General features: G+C 47.9%; 1 protein-coding gene across 3 annotated transcripts in view; it reads left to right on the top strand.

Moving 5' to 3' along the window:
- The window catches only part of MATN2 (matrilin 2), a 191894-nt gene that overhangs the window by 68632 nt on the left and 97734 nt on the right, over positions 1-25528 (top strand). For all 3 annotated transcript variants that reach the window (XM_045284889.1, XM_030886313.2, XM_004697704.2), the window contains exons 3-4: positions 12283-12852; positions 24998-25120. In XM_045284889.1, coding sequence (XP_045140824.1) covers positions 12283-12852; positions 24998-25120 — 693 coding nt within the window. The remainder of the gene's footprint in view (positions 1-12282; positions 12853-24997; positions 25121-25528) is intronic.

Here is a 25528-nt window from a genome sequence, read left to right as displayed (position 1 = left end):
CAGCCTCGTATGTGCGATGTGGTGGAAAATGAGAGGCGGTAGGAGGGCTCAGAGCAAGGTTACTTAGCTCAGCAGACGAAGGCCATCTGGGAAAGGTTTTCAAGACACATGACTGGTACACGCTCCGGAATGCGTGAGCCTGGGGAACAGGACGCTCAGGGATGCAAGCCAGCCCCCAAAGGACAGCCGTTGAACAAGCATCCTTGACATGCGGGAAATGCCGGGAGCAGGCAAATGCATTGGGGCAGGGGAGCAAGGCCTGGGGGCTGGGAGGGATGGGGAGTTACTGCTTCTTCTCTGTTGGGGGCGATGAAAAAGCCTGGAAGCAGGTAGTGGTGACGGTTATGCCCCGCGGTGAATGTAATGGATGTCACTGATCGCATGTTTAAAGAGGGCTACAAGGGAGCGTTTCATGTTACATACTCAAGGGTAAGCAAAACATGCTGCCTCTGGGGTTGCAGTTCACACGCATGCGGGTTTGTCCCAAACAAAGCATGTTTAAACATGCCTGTATGATCAGGGGATTCCTGCAGACAAGTCCTCTCTGCGGTGCACTTGTCTTGGCTTGTGAGAGTGTCTAACCCCAAACCCCAAACTGTCCAACCCAAACAGTGGCTTTCAGGGAGGGTCTGCTGGGACAGTGAAACTCCAGGCACAGGGCAGCTCAAAAGGTTAGGGCACCTGCCTTTTCGGATCCCCCAAAGATCGTCTTCCGAGATTTTATTGCAGGACACAGGACATTCACGGGGGGCTTATGAGGAAGAAGTTTTAAGAAAACTGAGGATTGCGTTGATGAGGAAAAGCCCAGGGAATCTACTCCGAGAAAACATTTCCATCAGGGCAAGCAACCTCTTCACTTCGGAGGCAGTAGGGTCAGTCTGTGAGGATTTTATGGGGAAACCTCATCCCACCCATGCTACAGCCCCGATCATGCCCCCTCAGCTTCTTCTTGTCCCCCAGACTCATCGAACATCAATCGCGTAGGAACATTAGTGGAGTCCCTGGAGAATGCCAAAGAGCCACTGCGATGTGGTATAACATCAGAGCGCAGAAGTCTTTGGGGAAGAGTTCAAGAGGCGGCAGCCCCGCCGTCAGAAGGGAATAGAGATCTAGGCAGAGAGAGGCTCTATCCAGACCAATAGCTTCCCATGTTGATACTTTTGTTTAATAAGATATTCTTTAACTCTGTGGCAATCAGTACTTTTTGACTTCGTATTTTACCACATCAAAACAATTTAAATGGCATCAATAAATCATCAGCCACCTACTACATTGGCAAAAATAAATGGAAATTAAAAAAGAACACAGTATTGACAAATCAGTGGAAAACACGGTTTATTTTTTGGCTGCGTAACATTTTATCACGCAAGAACATTGACTTAACTAGCTTCCTACCATCGCACATAGAGGTTGTCATCAGACAAGTACCACTCAGGAGCAATTTGTAACCATGTGCAAAAGAGCTCTACTATTGCTTAGCTTACTAACTGGTAATACCATTTGGGGACAGGTGTGTGCTAAGGAAATAATGTAAATGAAAAAATTTTAAAGAAAACAACATAGGTGACCACGAGTCTTAGGGTTGAATGAGTCTCAAGAGGAAGAGGGGCAAAGGGCGTTTCTAGAAGCATGTAGGGAACATCCCCCCCCCCTCCACATACACCATTGTCATGGAGTGGACTCATCGTGACCCTATATGACAGAGAAGAGCTGCCCCATGGGGTCTCCCGGGCTGCTTGCTTTACGGAGATAGCCCATCCAGTCTGTCTTCTGAGAGTCACCGAATGTATTGGTGGGAACTACCAAGCTTCCAGCAAGCAGCCAAGCCACACTAGGTCTCTCTAGGGAACTACAGGCAGTGCACTACTACTGAAGTCTTGGAAGTGGTTGGCCGGAAGAGGTTGGCAGGTTGAGGAGGGTAAGGTATTCACTAGATCATTCTCCCAAGAACATCAGTGACCTTACTGCCCAGGAGCCTGAGGATGGCGGTTTTGAGGACAGAGCGGGTCACGGAGTCTTGGTGATGCTGGGAACTTGTCGTTGTGAGCTGCCATCGAGTCAGCCCGACTCATGGTGACCAGACTCAAATTCTGCCTGGTCCTTGGCCATCTTCATAACCATTGAGCTCATTCGCGATCGCTGTGATTCATCCATTTTTCGGTAGCTGAGTCTTGGAAGGAGATTGCCAGGCTTTTCTTCCTTGTCTCTCTTAGTCTTCAAGCTCTGCTGAAACCTGCTCAGTATCCTAATAGGTGGAGGGGTGCTGTGCCAAGAGGCATCCTGGGGCTGAGATTTGATTCTGAAGCCAGGTGACTGGCGTTGGCCTCAGGTGTCAGATGCAGGTATGGGTGACAATGTGCAGGTCTTCGGTTGCCATCTAGGCTCTGGTTTTATCATGTGACCAGATGTCTCCTTTCCTACAGTTGATTTCTGAACCCTACGGGCAGGGCTTGACATTCAATCGAATTTCCTCTCATCAGTTTCAACTTCTTATTCCAGCTTTGCAAAATCCTTTCTGGGTCCGATCTTAAAATTCAGTTTATTAGCCATTCTGGGTAGCTGTGTATGAAGTAGTGTCAGAGAATCTCATGTGCTTCCCAGAATTTGGGGAAACAAATGTTTGGAACATGCTACCAAGTGCAAATGACATGCTAAGGGGCCCCAAATATGTCTCAGATTCCATTAAGCCCGGGATGTCTCTCTACTAGAATGTAATCAAGTTTTCAGGGTGGTCCCTAAGTGCTTCTTTAGGAAGATAAGAGCTGACTGTGACTGATTTAAAAAAAAAAAAGCATAGCCCATCAATGTGTTGTAAATGGTTTTTTGTGAAATAGCTGACCATTGACCAAGAAGGAAATGGGAGGGGGAGGCATGGGGAGAATTGATTATCTTTCCAGCATTTAACCTAATCAAGTGATGGATTCAGAAGAGGCCATAGGTTAAGTGGGGCTTTGGTTCTAAAGTGGCCCTGGAATCCACTATCAACGCTAGTCGGAGGTCCGTCTGAAATAGCCCTCGGATCACCTGGAAGCCTTGAGAGCCAGTCACAGGCTGGAGGTACCCAAAACCAACAGCAACAACAAAAACCCCATTTCTGTAGACTTGATGTCGATTCATGGTGGCTGCTGTGTCTTAGAGTAAACGGAGCTCAATCTACATTTCTTTTATTTTTAATTGGGGGTTAATATATATACCATATCATTCCATAGTTCAATCACATCAAACAGTTTTGTACAATTGCTACCACAATCAGTTTCCAAATATTCTTTTCCTTCTGGGGCTCCTTGACATCGTCTCCCTTTTACCCGCCCATCCAGAGACCCTTATTCTACTTGCTGTCCCTATAGGTTAATCAATCTTGGGTTTTGTACACCAAAAAATAGAAAAACGTATAACACAAATTCAAGATAGCGATCCCCAGTGGCATAGCACATCTGAGATACACCCTAAAATGAACAATAAGAACAACAACAACAAAGGCACAGAAAGCGTTGGGAGCAGGTCCAGCCAGCGTGGGTTAGAGGGAAGATCAACTGACGGGGTTTCACCATTCAAGTCAGGTTTATCCCTTTGATCTTCTGCTTCTTCATTTTATTGGGGGCTCGTACAGCTCTATCACAATCCCTGCATCCGTCCAGTGTGTCAAGCACATTTGTACATTTGTTGCCATCATTATTTTCAAAACATTTTCTACTTGAGCCCTTGGTATCAGCTCCTCGTTTTTTTCCCCTCCCTCGCTCATGAACCCTTGATAATTTATAAATTATTATTATTTTTATGCTTACACTGACCGATGTCTCCCTTTATCCACTTTTCTGTCCATCCCCCTGGGAGGGGGTTATAGGTAGATCATTGTGATCTATTCCTCCTTTCTCCCCACACCTTCCTCTTCCCCTCCTGGTATCACTGCTCTCATTATTGGTCCTGAGGGGTTTATCTGTCCTGGATTCCCTGTGTTTCCAGCTCTTATCTGTACCCATGTACATGCTCTGGTCTAGCCAGATTTGTAAGGCAGAATTGGGGTCATGATAGTGGGGTGGGAGGAGAGCAAGCATTAAAGAACTAGAGGAAAGTTGTATGTTTTGTCGGTGCTATTCTGCACCCTGACTGGCTCATCCCCTCCTTGTGACCCTTCTGTAAGGGGATGCCCAATTGTCTACAGATGTGCTTTGGGTCTCCACTCTGCCCTCCCAACCGAAATTTCTTCTGCAGCATCTACAGGGTGGTGGGGCAAACCAGCAATCTTTCAATTAGTAGTTGAGTGTAAACCATTTGTGCCAACCAGGGGGAAGGAGATCGAGACCACAGGAGGGGACAGCAGGGGCCACATCTCATTCAACCCAAGCTTGGAAGGGAACACTAGGTTGGTTTACATATGACTCTTCCCTCCCAGTCTGTCTCTGGCAAGGCCACGAAGCTCAATTCACATCAACCAACTTCTAGGATTCAACTTCCCTCACCTCTGATACTGACTGCCATGCAGGCGATGCCAACTCACAGCGACCCTCTAAGACAGGGTAGAACTGCACCACCTGTGTCTTTCTGATACGGTAGCTCTTTATGGGAGTAGAAAGCCTTGTGTGTTTTTTAATCTGGAGGAGCCACTGGTGGTTTCAAACTGCTGACCTTGTGATTTACCAGCCCAGAGTGTAAACCTCTACACACAGGGCTCACACTGAACAGCCTAGTTCTGTATTTCAGCAATGATGACACTGAAATTGTTTACTGTTGAAGGAGATTACAACTTCTGATTTCTTTTGCTTTGAGCCTAGACCCACCTACCAGCCCTGCGTCCTAAATGAGGTTTTACCCAGAAGACCAAGCTGTTGACATGACCAGTCTTCTCTGTCCTTATTTCTCACTGAAAAATAGTAAATGAGATGGAAATTCAGGCAATGAGCCATCAGGAGGAGGAGTAAATTGACCGGACTCACTTTCTAAGGAGAAAAATGCAAGCGTTTCCAGCTTCACTGCAGAGCATTAGAGTCCCAAACCAGGCCTGCAGTCTGATTGCGTTTCCTGTGCCAGCTCTGATAGATTGTCAATCTGTGTCTGGCACACTGTGGCAGGGAGTCTAAAGCCGCATCCAAGCTGAGTGGTGGGGGCCAGGGCTGATTAGTAGTGTCTGCCAGGGGCAAAAGAGGGCACTGCGAGGCCCGAGCTAGAGCCACAGTACCTGCACCAGGAAGCTTTGCTCCCTCAAACTTTCCATCATTTTCTCTCTCCCCCTCCCTCTCTCCAAGAGGGACAGCAAGAGCAGGCAAAGGGAGAGCGATGGGGATAGAGCGTCTCATTCACAAAGGAACCTTCCACGCTTTTCTTTAGGAAGGCGTTGATAAAAATGTCCGGATATAGCCCTGTGGCATCTCATAGAGACCTTCCAGATGGGCCTAATATCTTTACCAACAACCCAGAAACCACTGCCATCAAGCCGGCTTGGACTTGGGTTTCCTGGACTGGAAGTCCTTACAGAGGCAGACTGCCCCATCTTCCTCCCGGGATGCCCGTGGTCCATTGGAGCCAATGACCTTGAGTGAGCCGCCGACCACTGACCACAGCACTGCTACGACTGCTTTCATCTCCCGATCTTCCTAGCTGACCCGAGTCCTTGTATCCTGCAATTCGCCTGCATGTGCGCCATGCACAGTTGAGTGCTCTTTCCGTCACTGCGGTCCTGACACACAGTAGGTCCTCACTAAATATTCCCTGGCTCTACTGAACTGTCCCACATGATGTGAATTATCCAGAAAAGCCCTAACTGTAGATTTCCCTTGATCCTCCTGGTCTGTTGCATCTAGAAATAGAAACATGAAATGGGCTGTGATGTTTTTTCTCTCTAAACTTATGCTGGCTTATAAGGATCCTGGTTCTCCCCCACTCCTCCCCATCTATTGTTCTCTCTCTCTCTCTTTCTGTAAAACCACTTCAATTTCCCTCCCCAGTGTCCCTTTGAAGCTCCTGGGGAGCTAGGTTTCTCCCTGCCCTTTTGTGAAACGTTAAGAACATCTCCCGGTCTCTCTGGCCACTCTGAGGGAACTAAAAAAGTCCTCTGGGTGTTTCTAGCTACAAGGACACCTTCACCTCTTGGCTCAGGGCCACATTTCCTGTTCCTCTTGTCATAATTTGTTGGTTATTTTAAGAGGTCCCACCCTTTACAATAACTATCCCTTTCCCAGTAAAAATACAGCACTAGTTATCTTTACATATTTTATTTTTAACATCAAAATCCTCCCTTGTCGTTGCCTTATAAAATACTAGGCATCTATGATCCACTCTGGTTTCTGATGTGTTGTCCAATTTCTATCCCCCTTTGCACGGCCAAGTGTTCCTTCACTGTTGACCCATGGTATCACTCCACTTTCCGCTCCAACGATGCCGTGATAGCTTTGATGTCCTTGTCTCCAGTGTTCTTGTCCTTGGTCGTCTGAGGGTCAGTCAAAAATGTTGCTAGGAAATCACAGACATGTGGAAAGGTGAAGCTCCATCTAGGATATGCCGAGAAACAAACACGCTCCTGAAGGTGGCATTTCCATCTCTCTGGCCCGTCCCCAAAGAAGGCTGCACTCTTCGCCTTACCCCACGTCAAGACGACAGCTGGGCATCCTCCGGGGACTCAAATCGTGTCTGATGTTCTTTGAGATTGGGAGAGGACAAGACCCGGCTTTCAGGTAGTTGGGGTAAGGCTTCCTTACAGAAAGTTTCCTTGCTTTCCCGGGAGCCTGAGCAGGCACATTGTCAGATGAAAAACAAACAAGCAAACAAGCATTCCTCAACACAAGTTTCCTGGCTTTTTTCTCACCAAAACAGTTTTCAGTTTTCTTAAAACTTCCTCAAATTAAGCCCCTGTGATTGCCCCAGGAATTGAAATGGGTGATGGCTCCAGACACCCTGACCACACTAGCCAAGTACTTCCTTTTACCATTTCAGTGCTCACAATTGTTTGTGCATAGTGACCTTATAGGAAGCCTCATCTCTCACCTGTGGAGCAGCTGGTGGTTTTGAACTACTGACCTCAAAGCGTTACCCAAAAACACCAAACCAAGTTCACTTCCACGAGTGGATGACAACTCATGTCAATTCTACAAGACAGGGTAGAACTGCCCTTGTAAGTTTCCTACACTGTAACTTTTTATGGGAATAGTAAGCCCCTTCCTTCTCCAGAGGAGCACCTGGTGGTTTTGAACTGTGGACCTTACAGAGAGCGGAACCACATCCCTGCATGCTTTCTCCTACCTACACCTCAACTTAATAGGAACAAAGCCCTATGTGATGCTGATTGGCTTCTCTTCAATGTTGGGCTCACCAGCAATAAGAAGGGCTTTAACGCTACCTGGAAATCTTGTTCTCCTCATCCAATCCCTCTTCTGCTGTCCTAGAATCTGTCGCATTCTTTCGCTTCCATCATTAGATTTTTATCTTTTTCACGGTTCTCTTTTTAAGTGCCCACAAACCATCTGTCTGTGGAACATTTGCTATGAAGCATCATCGCATTTTCTGAAATCCAGTTTGAGGAGCCCAGCTCTGGGCTCGAAAGCTAGGTGTGAATTTTCAGGCAGGATCACAGGCAATTACTGGGAGCCCTAGTGGCATCGGGGGTCATGAGTTGGGCTGCTGACCTCAAGGTCAGCAGTTTGAAACCACCCGCTCCCCTACAGAGTGACAGTCTCAGAGTGCACAGTTCTGCCCTGTCCTTTAGGGTGGCTGTGGCCGGGGATGGACCCCTGGCAGGGAGGGCTTTGAGCCCTCTGCACTCTGACTACATGCTCCACTTGTGCGTTGCCCTCTCTGATGGGAGGTGCTGTCGATGTCTCAGCCCACCTTTGCCTCCCTGCCTTCCTGGCCCAGCTGCCTCCATGTGGAGCCTCTTTCTCAGGGACTGGAGAAGAGGCCTCCTATCTGGGGAGACACCCTGATTTATGCCCAGAACTTTCTTTGCCACGCCTAGCCCTTCTCCTTGCTCTCCTCCAGCCCCTTTAATGGATTTATTTATTTTTAAACAATTTCACAGACAAACAACTTCCACCTCATCCCTTTCCGTAGTTCAGTTACTTCCTAAGAGCTGTGCAGACAGTCGAGGACCTGTCTTCTTCCGTGTACCCGTTGTTGTTCGCTCCCCATTTCCCACCAGCCTGTCCAATCTGATTCTCCCCATAGGCTTCCCTAGTCTGGGTTTCAGCTTAGAGAATCCTAGAAAATCAAGGCAGAAAGCAAGCAAACGGCCCAACAACGATGACACCCTGACACCAAGGGAACCCCTCCCCCCCTGGATAACAAAGCAGAATATTAGAACCTGGACCATTTTATCCACTGGGTCAAGGGAGAGATCAGTGACAAAGTGTCACCTTTGGGCCTCCAGACAATTGCAGTCATTGTCCTGCGATGCACTCTGTCCCGTAACAGGGCCGCTCTCACCTCCGGTCTGTAGTCAGAGGGCAGTCATCTGCTCGCTCGCCTTCTCAGCTCAGCCCTGGTCTGTCAAACTGGAGGAGCCTTTTGTTTGGGGTTCCCTCAGAAGTAAGTCCCACATCTATGATGCGCCTCTGGCCCTTATCCCAATACTGTTCCCGGAGAAATATGGGGTGAACTGTCACCTTCTCTGGGTGTCTCTTGCTTGTACGATTTCAGTAAACTATTAAGGGCTTGACAGAAACTTTCCTTTTAGCTTGTCGTCTTAATCAGCTGCTTCGACCCCTGGCAGTTCAGCCCAGCTCTGTGTCCTGAGGCATGTCCTTCCTCATCCCACCCCGGTGCTCACCTACGGTTAGGACTGTGTTTCTTCTACTCCCCAGTCCCTCAGGGACTGGCGACTGGCACCTCCCCCTCATACCTGCCCCATCCTTGCTGTCCCATAGGCTCCTCCTGAGCCCACAGTCAGGACTTGTGCGGTGAATGTGAGCAAGGAGCTGCCCGAGTTACTGGACTGCTGCCACTCAGGGAGGTGGGCATCTGTTTTCATCGTTGCACCGGATTAAGAAAAGAGGAAAACCCTGCAAATGGGCCTTTTCCCAGGGAGAAGCACTCGGCGGCTGGCAGACGAGTTTGGCCCATTGCTCTCAAGCCCTGATTCCAGGCACGGAAAGAACTGACCCCAGAGAGTCAGCATAGTCCTGGTGCAGCATGGGAAACAAACTCAACGGCAGGCTTTAAAGCACAAGCCCTCTTACCCCCATGATGCTCGGAGCTTGGTGGTGAAGAATGCAGGCTGCAGACGAATGTGGGCACTCAGACAGATGGGTTCAAATCCCAGCTCCTCCACTCTGTATTCTCTCAGCTGTGAGATGGGGAAAGTACCCGTCCCTGTTTGCTCAGGTTGATGTGCACAAAGAACTGAGCTAACAAGTGCAAAACGCCTGTTAGTAAGTGCTCAGTAAATACTAGCTAGGGACCAGAGGATGTACACTGGTACAGATAGGACCTGGAAACACAGGGAATCCATGACAGATGATCCCTTCAGGACCAGTGCTGAGAGTGGTGATACCGAGAGGGTGGAGGGAGGGTGGGGTGGAAAGGGGGAACCAATTACAGGGATCTACATATAGCCTCCTCCCTGGGGGACACAACAGAAAAGTGGGTGAAGGGAGACATCGGACAGTGTAAGATATGACAAAATAATAATTTATAAATTATCAAGGGTTCATGAGGGAGGGGGGAGCGGGGAGAGAGGGGGGGAAATAAGGAGCTGATGCCAGGGGCTTAAGTGGAGAGCAAATGTTTTGAGAATGATGAGGGCAATGAATGTACAAATGTGCTTTACACAATTGATTTTGAACTTTTGATACCTCAAAAATATGCAGTCAAATTGATATGAAGGGGTGTGGATACAATGGAGACCCCAAATCCACCTGCAAGATGATTGGTCAGTCCCTCTCAGAAAGGCCACACTGATCCAGTGATAGAGCCAGGGTGCAGTTTGGCACTAATGAACCACATAACTATCGTCTAGTTCTTTAACATTTCTTCCCCTTACTAGTGAGGTTTTTATGTGTTTTACTTCCTTGATCATGCTAGATCTGCATATGTTCATTTGTATATTTAAGATCGCTCCGTACATGAAGGTCAAGAGGGATGACCCCTCAGAGACAGTGGTTTTCTGAGGAAACGGGAGGAGGGGGGCTAAGAGGAGGAAAGGGGAGCGGACAGCATCGATGATTGAATAACCCCACCTGATGGGATTGAACAACAGAATTGTATGGGAATGGATATATTAGAATGTGTAAGATATGCCAATGAAATTATTATTAAAAAATAAATTAATTAATAGGAAATATTTTAAGCCCTCCATGCGTACGTCCATCCCCCCATCTATCTAATGGGAGTGCTCATCTATTCCCAGGTACTTGTTCTGAAAACCCAGGGAGGCCATGATGCTAAGGGTTCTGGGAGAGATCTTTGTAAACACCCTCCAAAGGTCGCTTTTATATGGATCTCATCGCTGCATCCTCAAAGGCAGGTTGGGGGTGAGGGGGCTGTGTTTTGGGAAAACCAAATCCAAGCCAAACTCACTGCTATGGGGTCGATGCCAATTCATAGCGCCCCTGGAGGACAGGTTAGAACTGCCCCTGAGGGTGTCCATAACTCTTGACAGAGGTCGAAAGCCTCGTCTTTTTCTGTGGAGTAGCTTGCAACTTCAAACCAGTGACCTGGCAGTTGGCAGCCCAGCCCAAAACACTATGCCATCTATGCTGAATTTAAAGACCTCTTATCACTGGCTTCTGGCTCTCCCTCCAAACTGACGTCTACTTAGAATTTTTTACCAATTCTCGCCACTTTAAGCCTCCTCAGAGGTGCCTGAGTGGTGCAGTCGTTAAGTGCTCAGCTGCTCACTGAAAGGCTGAATCCACCGGCTGTGCCAATGGAGAGAGAGGAGGCAACCTGAGTCTGTAGAGGTTTGCAGAGTTGGAAACCCTGCGGGCGGTTCTCTTCTGTCCTGTAGCATTGCTGTGCATTAGAGTTCAGCTCGACGGCTGTGAGCCAGGCCTCATCCAGCCTGTGATCCACCAGGTTCACTCCCCCTGGGACTCTGCTCATCTTCCCCTTTCCTTCTGTTTCTTTCCCCCAATCCAAACCCCGCCCACCCATGGAGGCTAGTACCTTCCTGTCCCATTTCCTTGGCTCCAACCGATTAATAACCCTCTTCTCTCGATAGCTATTGCTGGGGTTACATAGCAAACGACGTATACACTATGCATTTTCTGCCAGCGGCACTCCTCCCCATGCATAATTTGTATTCTTTCATTGTTCGTTAGTTAAGCCTGCCCAGGTAGGTTATCAGGCCCTGGAAGTTGGGTCTCATCCTAAGCTTTTATGTTCCCTATGGTATTCAGTCAGCCTATGTGCCAAGCCATAAATAATAACTTTACTCCCAACCAGATGTTTGTTCATCGAAAAACTTCACTGACAACTCCTTTTTAAAAACCACTTATTGTGAGTTAGTGATGGTTTACAGAGCAGATCATCAGGTTCACATTCAGCGGTTCATACACCTTTTGTTCCAACTCATCCTTGGTAGTACCCCCGTGTGCCCTCTGGACCCCACTCTGCCCCGGGTTTCCCGCTTCCATCCCTCCTTCTCTTCTGACCCTCTGAACTTGGGCCTTGGGTAAATGCTGCCGTCTTTAATCTTAAATGGTTGATGAGTCTAACACGGGAGTGAGTTCAGACGTGAAGGTCGACTAAGGGCTAGTCTTGGGGCTTCCACCAATCTCCCTCTGACCACTGAGCCCGGTGTCTTTTACGATTTGGGGTTTTGCTCATTGACAACTTTCGAGATGCTAAAGTATTCATTTATCTTTCCAAAAGAAATACTACCTGTTGGTAGCCAATACTCACAATCACCTGCCATACACTTATAGAGCAGGAAAGAAAACCCCGTGAAGATCAAAGGTGATAACAGGCAGTATTTCCAACAAGCACCCATCGCCCTTTCATCCTTGTTGTTGTTAGCTGCTGTCCACTCACCCCCAACTCACGGCAACCACACGCAACATGGAGCGGAAGGATGCCGGGTCCTGGGCCTTCCCCACGGGCACGTGCATACCAGGTGTTGTAAGGGTTTTCTCTGGTGGATTCTCAGGAGTCGTCAGCAGTCCAGCTTAGCCTGCAAGGTCCCCTGAAACCACTTCAGCATCCCAGCACCACATAAGCCACCGCAGTATCTTCACCAACAGAGAAGATCGGCTAGGCATGAGGTGCTTGACTGGGGATTGAACCATTTTTCCCCCATGCGAGGTGAAAATTGTCCTTGACACTCTTCTAATGCCTTTGACTCTTCTCTTTCCCCAGGGAGCTCCTGTGAGAACAAGCGGGCGGACCTGGTCTTCATCATTGACAGCTCACGCAGTGTCAGCGCCTTAGACTACGCAAAGGTCAAGGAGTTCATTGTGGACATCTTGCAGTTCTTGGACATTGGGCCTGACGTCACCCGGGTGGGCCTGCTCCAGTATGGCAGCACTGTCAAGAACGAGTTCTCCCTCAAGACCTTCAAGAGGAAGTCTGAGGTGGAACGTGCCGTCAGGAGGATGAGGCATCTGTCTACGGGCACCATGACTGGGCTGGCCATCCAGTATGCCCTGAACATCGCCTTCTCAGAAGCAGAGGGGGCCCGTCCCCTGAGGGAGAACGTGCCCCGGGTCATCATGATCGTGACAGATGGGAGGCCGCAGGACTCAGTGGCTGAGGTGGCTGCAAAGGCACGGGACACAGGCATCCTGATCTTTGCCATTGGCGTGGGCCAGGTGGACCTCAACACGCTGAAGGCCATCGGAAGCGAGCCCCACAAAGACCACGTCTTCCTGGTGGCCAACTTCAGCCAGATTGAGCCGCTGACCTCAGTATTCCAGAACAAGTTGTGCAGTAAGTGCTGCTGGTCTGTGGCCCTTTCCTGGGGGAAATCTTTAGAAATCATTCTTCACTTTGAAGTATCTGTTCTATGTTGCCATGGTGGGACAAAGACCAAGACAGATGCAGAGTTCCCTTGGGGCTTGCTCTTTGTGGCCCCCAAGTCAGACATTGCACATATAATTGAATAAATAAGTAATTGACTGCTGCTGTGATCAGAATAATGGAAGCAGCGTGCAGGGGATGGTGGGGCCTGTGACCCAAGGACCTAGCCTAGGCAAGGAGCTCGGAGAGGTTTCTCTGGGGAAGGGACACTTTAAGTCAGGGGTCCTCAAACTTTTTAAACAGGGGGCCAGGTCACTGACCCTCAGACCCGTTGGAGGGCTGGACTATAGTTTAAAAAAAAACTATGAACAAATTCCTATGCACACTGCACATATCTTATTTTGAAGTAAAAAAACAAACTGGGCAAAAACACCTGGTGTGCCGGATAAATGTCCTCAGTGGGTTGCATGTGGCCCGTGGGCATAGTTTGAGGACCCCTGCTTTAAGTGATGGGATGAGTTAGAGTCGAGAGAATGTTTCATTCCAGCGTATTAGGCTGCCTGGGTATTCTGTCCATTGGAATTCCATGTGTTGAGGGTGAGGGGTACCCAGGAGAGGGCAAACATAATACAGTTTCTCCTTGGATGGTGTGGAATGCCAAGAAGCAGAGGCATTTTTTGCTCCATGGGGGTGCTAGAAGTAGATAGCTGACTAACTGGCCAAGAGGCCCAGTGATGGGGAAAGACCAACACGTGGACCTGGCGTCTTTTGTGTTCAGTAGTAGCTGCTAGCCCTTCTGCAAGAAAGCATCTCCCCAAATCCTGGAGCTACATTCTTCTCTCTTAAGGAGTTCCTTCCCTCCCCTGACTTGCACCCCCACACTCCACAAGCTCTCTCTTCCTTCCTTCCCATCCTCCCTGAGTTCTTTCCAACCCCAGGGCCTGCTTCAGCTTGTCTCAGGAAGCCAACTTGGGTCTCTATCCTTCTCCCACCTCCGCGGAGGCTGTCTTGTCCCCTCTTCAACTGCAGGAAAGTCTTTCAAATTCTCAGCGCCTCCGTTTCCTCACCTCTCCTGTGGGTCTAAGAATCTTCGCGGGAGCCTTGGGTCCCAACACAGGCTCCACTCTGTTGTTGTCAACCCCCAACTCACCGTGAACCCCACCCACAAGGGAACGACACACTGCCTGGTCCGGTGCTATGCTCGGGGTCTGTTGGGGATCGGAACATTTTTATCCATGGGGTTTTCAGAAGTACACCCCCACATCTTTCTCCCCAGTCTGTCTTAGACGTCCAGCGTCATAGCACCACTCAGGCTTCCACCAACAAAGGTTGGTGGCTGCACAGCAGGAACACTGACTGGGAAGCAAACCCTGGTCTCTTGCATGGATGACAAGAATCCCACTCTGGAACCACATCCATGGCTCTGGTTCCACCCTCTTCTCGGAAACCTGGAAACATGCCTCCAGATCTTGTAAGCGGTGTCCAGTCTTGCCTAACACACCGCCCAGAGGCCCCTGTCCTCTTCGGCTGGCGTGCTTTGATGGGTAGAAACCATAGGAAAGAGCTCTTTTTAAGTGACTCTCAATTTCCAGCAGTAGAGAAAGCGTCTATGAACACGACTCCTCACCAATTCCCCAGGAAGAGGAACCCGGCCCTCTGGAGACACGGAGCACCCGTTCTCGGGAAGCACCCACTCCAGACCCCCAAACAGAAGTCCCAGGGAGGAAGGAGAACAGCTGTGTCTTAGAAAACTCCTCTTCTGAGAACAGAGGGCAACCTCAGAAAGCAGGGAGCTCATTTGTTCTTGCATCCGAGAGAAAAGGATCTACTTTAAAAAAAAAAAAAACAATGCCATCCAGGGAAAAAACAACCTCTCCTGGGCAGAGTCACTTGGAAACTGTCCCAAAGTGCCATTTTCCCTGGCGCTGCAGGGGTGGCTGTTACTGTGGCCCCATGTGGCGAAGTCCACTGGAAAACTTCAATCAGTGGGACACGTGGAAAACATTTTTAAGGTTTATGACTTCTGCAGAATTTATGATCCCTTCTTTCTGGGAACTTTGTTTTTAAAGATCGGTTCACTAATGGTTTCTTCATTTGCATCGGAAAGTGTTGATAGAAGATGTGTTTTATTAGCACTTGGGAATGATCGGCGAGTGGAAAGATAGGATGATAAGGCTACAGAGGCCCTGGATGGTACAGGCCGTTTATTCGGATGGCTGCTAGCTGAAAGCGTGGCAGTTCAAGTTCTTACCTCGCTACTTCTGAAAAACCAGCCTTTGAGAACCCTGGGCAGCGTCATTCTACTGGGACATCCCTGGGGACTGCGTGATTGGGATTTGACCAGAGGGCAGCTGCTGCTGGTGGTGGCGGTGGGGTGCTGTAGGACAGCCCTGGCCTGCCCAGTTGAGAAAGGTGGACTGCCGGGAAAGAAGCTGCTCATTGTGCTTTATGGCCCAGCAGCACGATGAAAAGGATTTAAGAACTTTTCATAGAGTGTTGAAGAGCAAGCATGTTCCCTTGAGGACTACGGTAGGTCTGACCCCAGCCATGGGACTCTCCATCGCCTCCCAGGCCTGCGCAAGGTGGACAGGGACTAGGGAAGACTGAAGCGGGATCGGTGCGTTTGACCGATGATGCTGAAGAAGAAGGTTTAAGGTGCCACGGACTGATAACAGGACAAGCAGATCTGTCTCGGAAGAAGTACGGCCAGAGTGCTCCTCAGAGGCAAGGGCCGCGAGACTTTGTTTCTTTGGACAGGTTGTCAGGAGAGACCAGTCCTTGGAGAAGGACCTCATGCTTGGTAAAGGGAAGGGGCAGCAAAAAGAGGAAGACCCTCAACAAGATGGATTGACGCAGTGACTGCAACAATGGGCCCAAACTTAAGAACATTTGTGGGATGGCACCAGACTGGGTGGGGCTTTGTTCTGTTGCGCATAGAGTGCATAGGAGTCCAGACCAACTCACTGGCACCGACAGCCACAACCACAGTGAGAAACCTCATTCGTTCGTGTAGCCTGAGAAGTGAAGCTCTGGCTGCTTTCTCCCTGGCTGGCCGTACTCTGCTGCGTAGCTTCATCACTGCTTTGAAAAGTTCGACACCCCAGGGCCCCAAAGCCAACTGCACGGTCAAGACCGCAATAACAAGCATTTGTAAAGCATTTTCTCTTATGTGTCACCTGGTCCTCACGGACACCCATAGAGGCAGGTGGCAAGTACCATCACTCCCCTTTTCTGATTAGTAGACGCATTAGGTGACCCTCCCGAGGATACAGCCAGGAGATGACAGAGTTCTGATTCCAAATCTCTCAAGCATTGCATCTCTCCTCACGTTGAGAATGGTCAGTGTCTCCTTTCAGGCAAACTGATTCCCAATGAGCATCTCTTCGGTAAATCTGCTGAGGGTTGGCATTCGTCAGCAACAGGAAGAGCTTTGAAGGAAGCTTTTGTAGAGTGAGGTAAAGCAGACTCAACTCTATATTCCCTTCCTCTGCCAGCACTGACGCCAAACAAATCCTGAGCTCTCTCAGCCTGCAGGCATGGAGTAGGTATGTGAACAGTGTTCTGGAGGAAAAAAGACTAAATTCAAAGGTATTCTATAGAGGTCCCTTAATTAAGTCTTAAACAGGACACAGACAAATGATCCGGATGAAGTGGTCCATCTGCATAAAACCAGAATGGTGCCCGAAGGATTCACATCTATATAACTAATTATATACCCCCCCAAACCACTACCATTAAGTTGATTCTAACCCAGAGTGACCCTATTTAGGGTTTCTAGGACACTATACCATTATGGGAGTAGATAGCCTCACCTTTCTCCCTTAGAGCAGCCGCTAGGTTTGAACCACCTACCCTGTGGGAGAAGGGCTGATGTTGGTGCCTATACTATGAACAGAACTGGAAAAGTGCTGCTGGACTAGGGGGTGCAGGCGGGCAGGAGGCTTGACAGTATCTCAGGATCATATTCGGTGCTGCAGCCAGACCACCCTGGGGGAGTCCTGACTTGGCTTTCCCTGGCTGTGGGGCTGTGACCCTAGCCCATTGGTGGCTTTAGATCTTCAGGCAAAGATTTCCCACCCTGGGCTGGTGGAGCTCTGAGCCATAGCACAGAGAAGGTGCAGAGGTCATATCTTTGGGCCACCCTGGGGAACTTGGAAAACACATATCTGAATCAAGGCCTTTTCTATAAGATGACCCAAACCCACCCAGCCTGTACTTTGCCATTTGTGCCTCCCAGTGAGAGAGAACATTGCATATAGGCAGGGAAGAAATGCGTCCTTCTACAACCAGGAGGAGAATCTAGCTCCACACCAACCCAAGGCCAACTGCCACACAGCAGAGGTCAGGCATGCCTCCATCCTCCGCCCTTCTTTTACCCTCTTCTGACCCCAACCATTCCTCCCGCAACACTCTACTTCTCTGCTGGGCTCCATAATCCACTGCAATGTTCACAGAATTTACAGATAATCCATAATCCACTGTGAGTTCACATAGAATTTACAGATAATACTCATACTTAAGGGGTTTAGGAGGGAAGTTAACTAGTTACTGAAAGGCAGGAGCGGAAAACCACTCCTGACTCCACAGCAACACCCCTCTTTAGTCAGCAGCCAAGTCTCTCTCTAGTCCTCAGCCTCTCACCACGCGGTCCCTTGGCCTGTTCCCTCTCTGGGCCAGGAAGCTTGCCGGCTGCACTGCTTCACAGTCTCATAGTCTCTGGGCTGCTACTCCACTCTGCCTCCTGGTCTCCTGAATTCAGCCTCTGGTCTTGGCCTGGCACAGGGCCTGCTGCCTCCGCCACATCAGGCAGGGATGCCCAGCATGCTCTGCCGGTAGCTCTTCTTCCTGTGGAGGGTCTTCCTCTTTGTTGTTGGCCTTCTACTTTGACAACTTCAATCTTTTCTCGTATTTATCATGGTATTATCTACTGGTCCAGTTGCGAGGATTTTTGTATTCCTTACATTGACTTGTAACCCATAGTGAAGACTGAGATCCTTGATCTTTATCAACAAGTGCTTCAAGCCCTCCTCACTTTCAGCAAGCAAGTATCTAATCCCGATCCCTTGGTCTTCTTCATATAATTCAGCTTCTCTTTGATCAACACACAGATTGTATAAGTATGGTGAGAGGGTACAACCTTGACACACCTTGCGTGATGTGCAGCCATGCAGTTTTCCCTTGTACTGTTCATCAGCCTCTTGATCCATGTGCAGGTTCTGTGTGAGCATAATTAAGTGCTCTGGAATCCCCATTCTTCTCAAAGCTGTCTATAGTTTATCATGGTCCACACAGTCGAATTCCTTTGCATAGTCAATGGAACACAAGTAAATACCTTTCTTATATTCTCTGCTTGCAGCCAAGATCCATTTGACATGACCAATGATATTCCTTGTTCCATCCATATCCTCTTCTGAATCCAACCTGAACCTCTGGCAGTTCCCTGCAACCATTGTTGGATGATCTTCAACAAACTTTTACTTGCATGTGATATCAATGATATTGTTTTATAATTTGCCCATTCTGTGGGGTCACCTTTCTTTGGAATGGGCACAAATATGGATCTCTTCCAGTAAATTGGCCAAGTAGCTGCCATCCAAATTTATTGGCATAGACAAATGAGTGCTTCCAGTGCTCCATCAGTTTGTTGAAAGATTTCAAGTGGTATCTCATCAATTCCTGGAGCCTTGTTTTTAGCTAATGCTTCCAGTGCAGCTTGAACTTCTTCCTTCATTACTGTTGGTTCTTGCTCATCAGCTACCTCTTGAAGTGATTGAATGTCAACTAGTTCTTTTTGCTACTGTGATGGCTCTGGATTCTTTCCATCATCTTTTGATGCTTTCTGCATCATTCCAATTTTTGCCCATAGAATACTTCAATATTGCCCCTTCAGCCTTGAATTTTTTTCCCTGAGTTCTTTCAGTTTAAGATATGCTGAGCATGTTCTTCCTTTTTGGTTTTCTAACTCTAGTTCTTCGCACATTTCATTATAATTTTATAATAGTTTGCTTGGTCTTCTGGAGCTGCCTTTTGAAAAGTACTGTTCAGCTCTTCTGCGTCATCCTTTCTTCCGGTTGCCTTGGCTGCTCTAGGATCAGGAGCAGTGTCAGCGTCTCTTCTGACATCCACTTTGATCTTTTCTTTCTTTTTAATGACCTTTTGCTTTCTTCATGAATATTCTTGATGTCATCCCACAGCTCATCAGGTTTCCCGCAATTAGTATTCAAAGAATCAATGTTGTTCTTTACATAAATTCGAAGGGGATGTACTCAATACCCTATTTTGGCTCTCGTGGACTTAGTTTCGTTTTCTTCGGCCTGACCTGAATTTACGTGCAAGCAATTGCCGGTGTCTTCTGCAGTCGGTCCTGGGCTTAGTTTTAGCTGCTGATGTTGAGCTTCTCCATTGTCTCTTCCTAACGATGTCATCTCTTTGACCGCTGTGTATTCCATCTGGAGAATCCATGTTTATGCTGTTGGAAAAAGAAATTTTCAATGAAGAACTTGATGGTCTTTCAAAATTCTGTCATGCGATCTCCACCTTTGTTCTAGTCACCAGGACCATATTTTCCAACTGCTTGTTCCTTCCTCTTGTTTCCAACTTCTGCCTTCCAACCACCAGTCACTATCAATGCATCTTGATTGCATGCTTGATTAATTTCAGACTGAAGATGTTGGTAGCATTCTAAATCTTCTGCATCACTAGCTCTGGGGGCTGTGCATAAATGTGTGATGTTTGTATTGATCGGCGTTGCTTGAAGGCAGAGGCCCTGTTCTCTCACAGCCAGCGTTGTACTTTGAGAGGTCTTGAAATATCCATTTGTGACACCCCTCGTCTTGAACTCTCATTCCCAGCCTAGGAAAAATTATGGTTTTCTGATTCAGAATGGCCATAGCAGTTCATTTCCGTTCACGAATGCCTAGAATATTGATCTTTATGCATTCGACTTCATTTTTATTGACTTCCAATTTTCCTAGACCCATACTTCATACATTTCAAGATCCAATTATTAATTGATGTTTACCACTGTTTCTTCTCATTTTGAGTGTCTTGCGTGGCCCATCCACAAATGGACGTCCCAAAGGCTTTACTCCACAGGCTTTTCCGTGTCATTAGGGTTGACTCCACTTTAAGAAGGAAGCTCTTTCTCAGTCATATGTTAAATGTCTTCCAATCTGTCTTGGAACAAGTGCAAAAAAGAATGTTCCTTGGAGGCAAGGATGGTGAGACTTCGTCTGATGAATTTCAGACATGGTGTCAGGAGAGACCAGTCCCTGGAGGAGGACACCATGCTTGGTAAAGTAGAAGGGCAGCGAGAAAGAGCAAAGTCCTCAGCGAGATGAACAGACACAGTGGCTGCAACAGCGGGCTCAAACATAAGGCCCATTTTGGGGATGGCGTGGGGCGGGCAGTGTGAGGTTCTGTTGTGCATGGTGCTGCTATGAGTGGGAGCTGACTCAGCGGCACGTAACAACAACAACAACAACAACCAACAGGGCATAGCCTCAAGGAGTGCAGCTTCCTCCAGGCTCAATAGGTCCACCGAGGCTCTTAAGTACCTCTTTAAAAAAATATTGTGGCCTTTATCTCTTAATTTAATACTCTTAAGGCCTTTGTGAGGTAGGTGCTATTTTTGCCTTCATTTTATGCAAAGTGGTTAAGGAAAGTGTCCAGGGCTGCCCAAACATTTTATTTCATATAAAAATATCTGATTGGATTTAATAAATATATTTCTTTAATATCATTTATCATTACAGGAGTTAAAACACAATTATAAACTCAGAGCAATACTTTCTAAATTATATTGCTATGAAATGAAGTGTTACTTCCCTTGTTCATTTATTGCTCTCCGTATTTCTTACTTAGAAGCAAAGAGACATATCTTTAAGACATACCGTCCATCTCCCCTGGAACCAAGCTTTCCTAAGCACTGGATTAATGGGATTGCTCTTAGTCTGTGAAAACCCCTTATATCTTAACTTCATAAAAATATGTTTATGAGAACACTTGCATAACTTGTACTCTGTTTATACTGATGTTGTTTTTTCTAAATAAGTTCAAGCTGCATTATGTCGAGTAAAGTTATAAATTAGCATGTTAAAAAAATAATGAGAATTTTTATGAGCTTCGGGCAGACTTATGCAAGAACGGAAGTGTATGAAAGTGGAGACAGGGATATTTCAGAAAAATTAATGCAAGAATATTTTAAATCAAGAGAGAAAGGTCATGGAAACATGAACTATATGAATGAATTCATTTCTTCCAAAATTGTTATGTACTTTTGCATACTAAGAATTCTATTCTTCTTAGGATTTATGTTCCTGAGAAACTGTTGACTGCTTAATGAACATCCTTGTTCAATAGCTTTTGTCCCAACCCCGTTTCTGTTATTAAAGTGCCAAAATACCCCTCTGAGCTCAGCTGACTTCCTCCCCGCCCTGCCCCACCGAATGGTTCTTATGAGGTTGAACGATGTGAAAGTTCTGTCGTGCAAATCAAAAGTAATTGAGTGCGGGCCATTTCATATAGTTAAGTCTGTTATAAAGGAAAAGAGAGCCCAAATGAAAATACGTTTTATAGAGACCCCTTCATGAAGTTGTAAGCAGGCCAAAGACAAAGACAGGTCATCCAGATGAGGGAGACATCAACCCGGGGCCAGAACGGTGCCCAGAAGCTTCGCAGCCACGTAGTAAACAGAGGACATTGTGCACAATCATGATTGGCAGCAGATTGATTCATCACAGGGGCAGACTGGACTATGGACATGGGAGAGGGACCATGATTGGATACATACTTATTGTATGTATCTTATTGTGGATTGGAAAAGTTTACAGGGTTAGTTCTGAGGCCCATCAATCACATTGGTTGGGGCATGGCTCATAAATGCGTGACCCCAGCACCCCAATGTCCATCCAGAGCGTGCCCAGGCAAGCTGGTGAAGGCCGGAGTCCCCTCTCTGAACTGGCTGCAATGTGCCTGAAGACGAGGTTCTTAACATTGCTGGTCAATGGTCAGGGAAATACAGTGGAGGCCTAATTTCTGTGGAGACTCAAAGTGGATTTGGGGCGCCCACCGCAAACGAGAGGGCTCCTTAGAGGCAATGATGATGAGACTTCGTTTCCTGTTCTTTGGACATGTTCAGAGAGACCGGTCCCTGGAAAAGGACACCGTGCTTTGAGTAAAGTAGAAGGGTGGCAGCAAACGAGGAAGATGTTTGACATGGCGGATTGACCCAGTAGCCGCATTGATGGGCTCTAATATAAGAACAATTGTGAGGGTGGCACAGGACTGGGCAGTGTTTTGTTCTGTTGTACACGGGGCCGCTACGAGTCAGAACTGACTGCACGGTGCCAAGGACAGCAACTGTAAGCCATCGTGATGTTGTCGTCTAGGCACCAGGAGGTTGTGCCGACTCAGCAGCTCTATCTATAGCAGAACAAAACAGTGCCCGGCCCTAGGCCTTTCTCATGATCGTTAGTTTTGAGCCTATTGCGATCACTGTGCCAATCCATCTCATGGGGCGTGGGGGGGCGGTCTTCCTGTTTTTTAGCTGCTCTTCTACCTTACCATGCACGATGTCCTTTTCTTTTTTTTTTTTTTTTTTAATCTTTTTATTAGGGGCTCATACAACTCTTATCACAATCCATACATGCATCAATTGTGTAAAGCACATTTCTACATTTGTTGCCCTCATCATTCTCAAAACATTTGCTCTCCACTTAAGCCCCTGGCATCAGCTCCTTATTTTTCCCTCTCCCTCCCCTCTCCCCACTCCCTCATGAACCCTTGATAATTTATAAATTATTATTTTGTTTGTCATATCTTACACTGTCTGACGTCTCCCTTCACCCACGTTTCTGTTGTCCATCCCCCAGGGAGGAGGTCATATGTAGATCCCTGTAATTGGTTCCCCCTTTTCACCCCACCCTCCCTCCACCCTCCCAGTATCGCCACTCTCACCACTGGTCTTGAAGGGATCATCCGCCCTGGATTCCCTGTCTTTCCAGTTCCTATCTGTACCAGTGTACATCCTCTAGTCTAGCCAGATTTGTAAGGTAGAATTGGGATCATGATAGTGGGGGAGTAGGAATCATTTAGGAACTAGAGGAAAGTTGTATGTTTCATCATTGCTACACTGCACCCTGACTGGCTCATCTCCTCCCTGTGACCCTTCCTTCCGTAAGGGGGTGTCCAGTTGCCTACAGATGGGCTTTGAGTCCCCACCCCACACTCCACCTCATTCACAAGGATATGATTTTTTATTCTTTGATGCCTGATACCTGAACCCTTCGACACCTCATGATTGCATAAGCTGGTGTGCTTCTTCCATGTGGGCTTTGTTGCTTCTGAACTAGATGGCTGCTTGTTTACCTTCAAGCCTTTAAGACCCCAGATGCTCTATCTTTTGATAGTTGGGCACCAACATGATGTCCTTTTCTAGGGACTGCTATCCTGACATGTTCCAAGTAACTGACACAAAGTCCCGCCATCCTCCATTCTAAGGAGAAGTCTGGATGTACGTCTTCCAAGAGCTTAGTTTGTTCTTCTGGTCATCCACAGTACTTTCCATATTCTCCACCAGCACCGTAAGGCACGTGCATCGATGCATCTTCAGGCATCTGTGTTCACGGTCCACCTTGTGAATGCATCTGGAAGGTGTGAAAATGTCCTGGCTTGGGTCAGGTGCAGTACATCTGCCCAAGGCGAGGCATTGTTTGAGCTCTGGACCGCTGCTTCTCTGAGCATCCACTTAGATCCAAGCAGAATGAAATCCCTGGCAGCTTCAGTTTTCCCCCTGTTCATCACGATGCTACCCATTGGTCCGACTGTGAGAATTGGGGCTTCCTTTTCATTGAGCTGCAATCTTTGTTCAAGGCTGCAGTCCTTGATTTGCATCAGCAAATCCTTTAAGACATCCTCAATTTCGGCAAGCAAAATCATGTCATCTGCATATTTCAGGTTGTTAATAAGCCTTCTAATTCTGACTCCACATTCTTCCTTATATAGTCCAGCCTCTCAGATTATTTGCTCAGTATACAGATTAAACAGGGATGGTGTAAAGATACAACCTGGGTGCACATTTTTTTTTCTGATTTTAAATGGTACAATATTCCCTTGCACTGAAGATTGTCTCCTGGTCCATGAGCACAATGAAGTGTTCTGGAATCCCCACATGTCATCATGATTCCCATGGGTCATCATAATTTATTATGATCCATCCAGTCAAATGCCAGAGTCAATAAAACACCAGTAAACATATTTCTGGCATTCTCTGCTTTCAGCCAAGATCCGTCTGGCATCAGCAGTGATATCCTTTGTTCCACATCCTCTTCCACAAACCCAGTGCTCAACATTTCAGCTCTCATGCAAGCCTAGCACCATTTCCCTTTAAGCACATATGGACCAGGCTTGGCCCTCCACAGACTGGCAAGGCCCTGATGGGCACGGACTTGCTTCTCCGGGCCCTGCCCTTTCTCCCACAGAGTCATGATTGTTAGTTGCCATTGAGTTCATTCTGACTCTTGGTGATCCACATATTACAGAAGGGAGCCGGGCTGCATAGGATTGTCTTGGCTGGGATTGCGCCAGATGTAGATCTCTTAGACTTTCTACTGTGGCGCTACTGGATGGGTGAGAACCACCAATCTTTAAGTGACTAAACCCCAAACGAATCCCACTGCTGTCCAGTCGATGGCTCAAGTGAAAGGTATAGATCAGAATCGCCTCTTTGGATTTCCGACAATAACTGCCCAGAATAGCACAAGGAAACAGGTACACCCTCTGCCACTGACCAGATTCTGACTCATAGTGACCCTAGACGGCAGAGTCGAACTGCTCCCTCGATTCCGGAGGCTGTAAGTCTCTATGGGAACAGACAGCCTTCTCTTTCTCTCTCAGGTCAATGGGTGGTTTGGAACCACCAACCTTGCAGTTAGCAGCCCAGCGCTTAACCCACTGTGCCACCAGGGCTTCATTCTAAGTGACGAGCTGAGTTCAAATTGTTTGTGCCCCCTAGGGACCTTCCTCCACGGGGCAGGCTCTGACTCAGTGTGTGCTGGTGGAATGAACGCAGAGCGAGGGTCACCGTTCGATTAACGTCCCGTGTCTTGCCTTTCAGCGGTGCACGCGTGCAGCGTCCTGCAGCATAACTGCGCGCACTTCTGCATCAACACCCCCGGCTCCTACGTCTGCAGATGTAAACAAGGATACATCCTCAACTCGGACCAGATGACGTGCAGAAGTAAGATTGCTGCGGGTTCCTTGCTCCTCTCGGGCCCTCTCCTCTCCTGCTGCTCTTGTTGTGTCAGTTCCCATTCAGTGTGACCCGGGTTACACAGAACGAAAGGCTGCCCGGTGCTGGGCCATACTCACAGTCGCTGCCATGGCGCAGCTCGTTGCTGCAGCTGCTATGCCAGTGCATCTCACGGAGGGGCTTCCTCTCTGCCGCGGCGCCTCTGCTTGAACAAGCACGATGTTCTTCTCCCGGGACGGGTCCCTCCTTTGACCGGGGCCCGTGTTTTTTGTCTCAGCTCCCTTATGAAACCAGTTGCCCTCTACCTGATGACCGAGAAGATGGGTTGTGACTTGTGAATTTTGCATTTACCCCCACTGTGATCTCACAGATCCTAGGCCAGAAGTACGCGTGTCA

The sequence above is a fragment of the Echinops telfairi genome, unplaced genomic scaffold (assembly GCF_000313985.2).
Source record: "Echinops telfairi isolate 266 unplaced genomic scaffold, ASM31398v2 ScPeMD7_1;HRSCAF=3_0, whole genome shotgun sequence".
Classification (NCBI taxonomy): Eukaryota; Metazoa; Chordata; class Mammalia; order Afrosoricida; family Tenrecidae; genus Echinops; species Echinops telfairi.
This window is presented reverse-complemented; position numbering and strand designations above follow the sequence as displayed.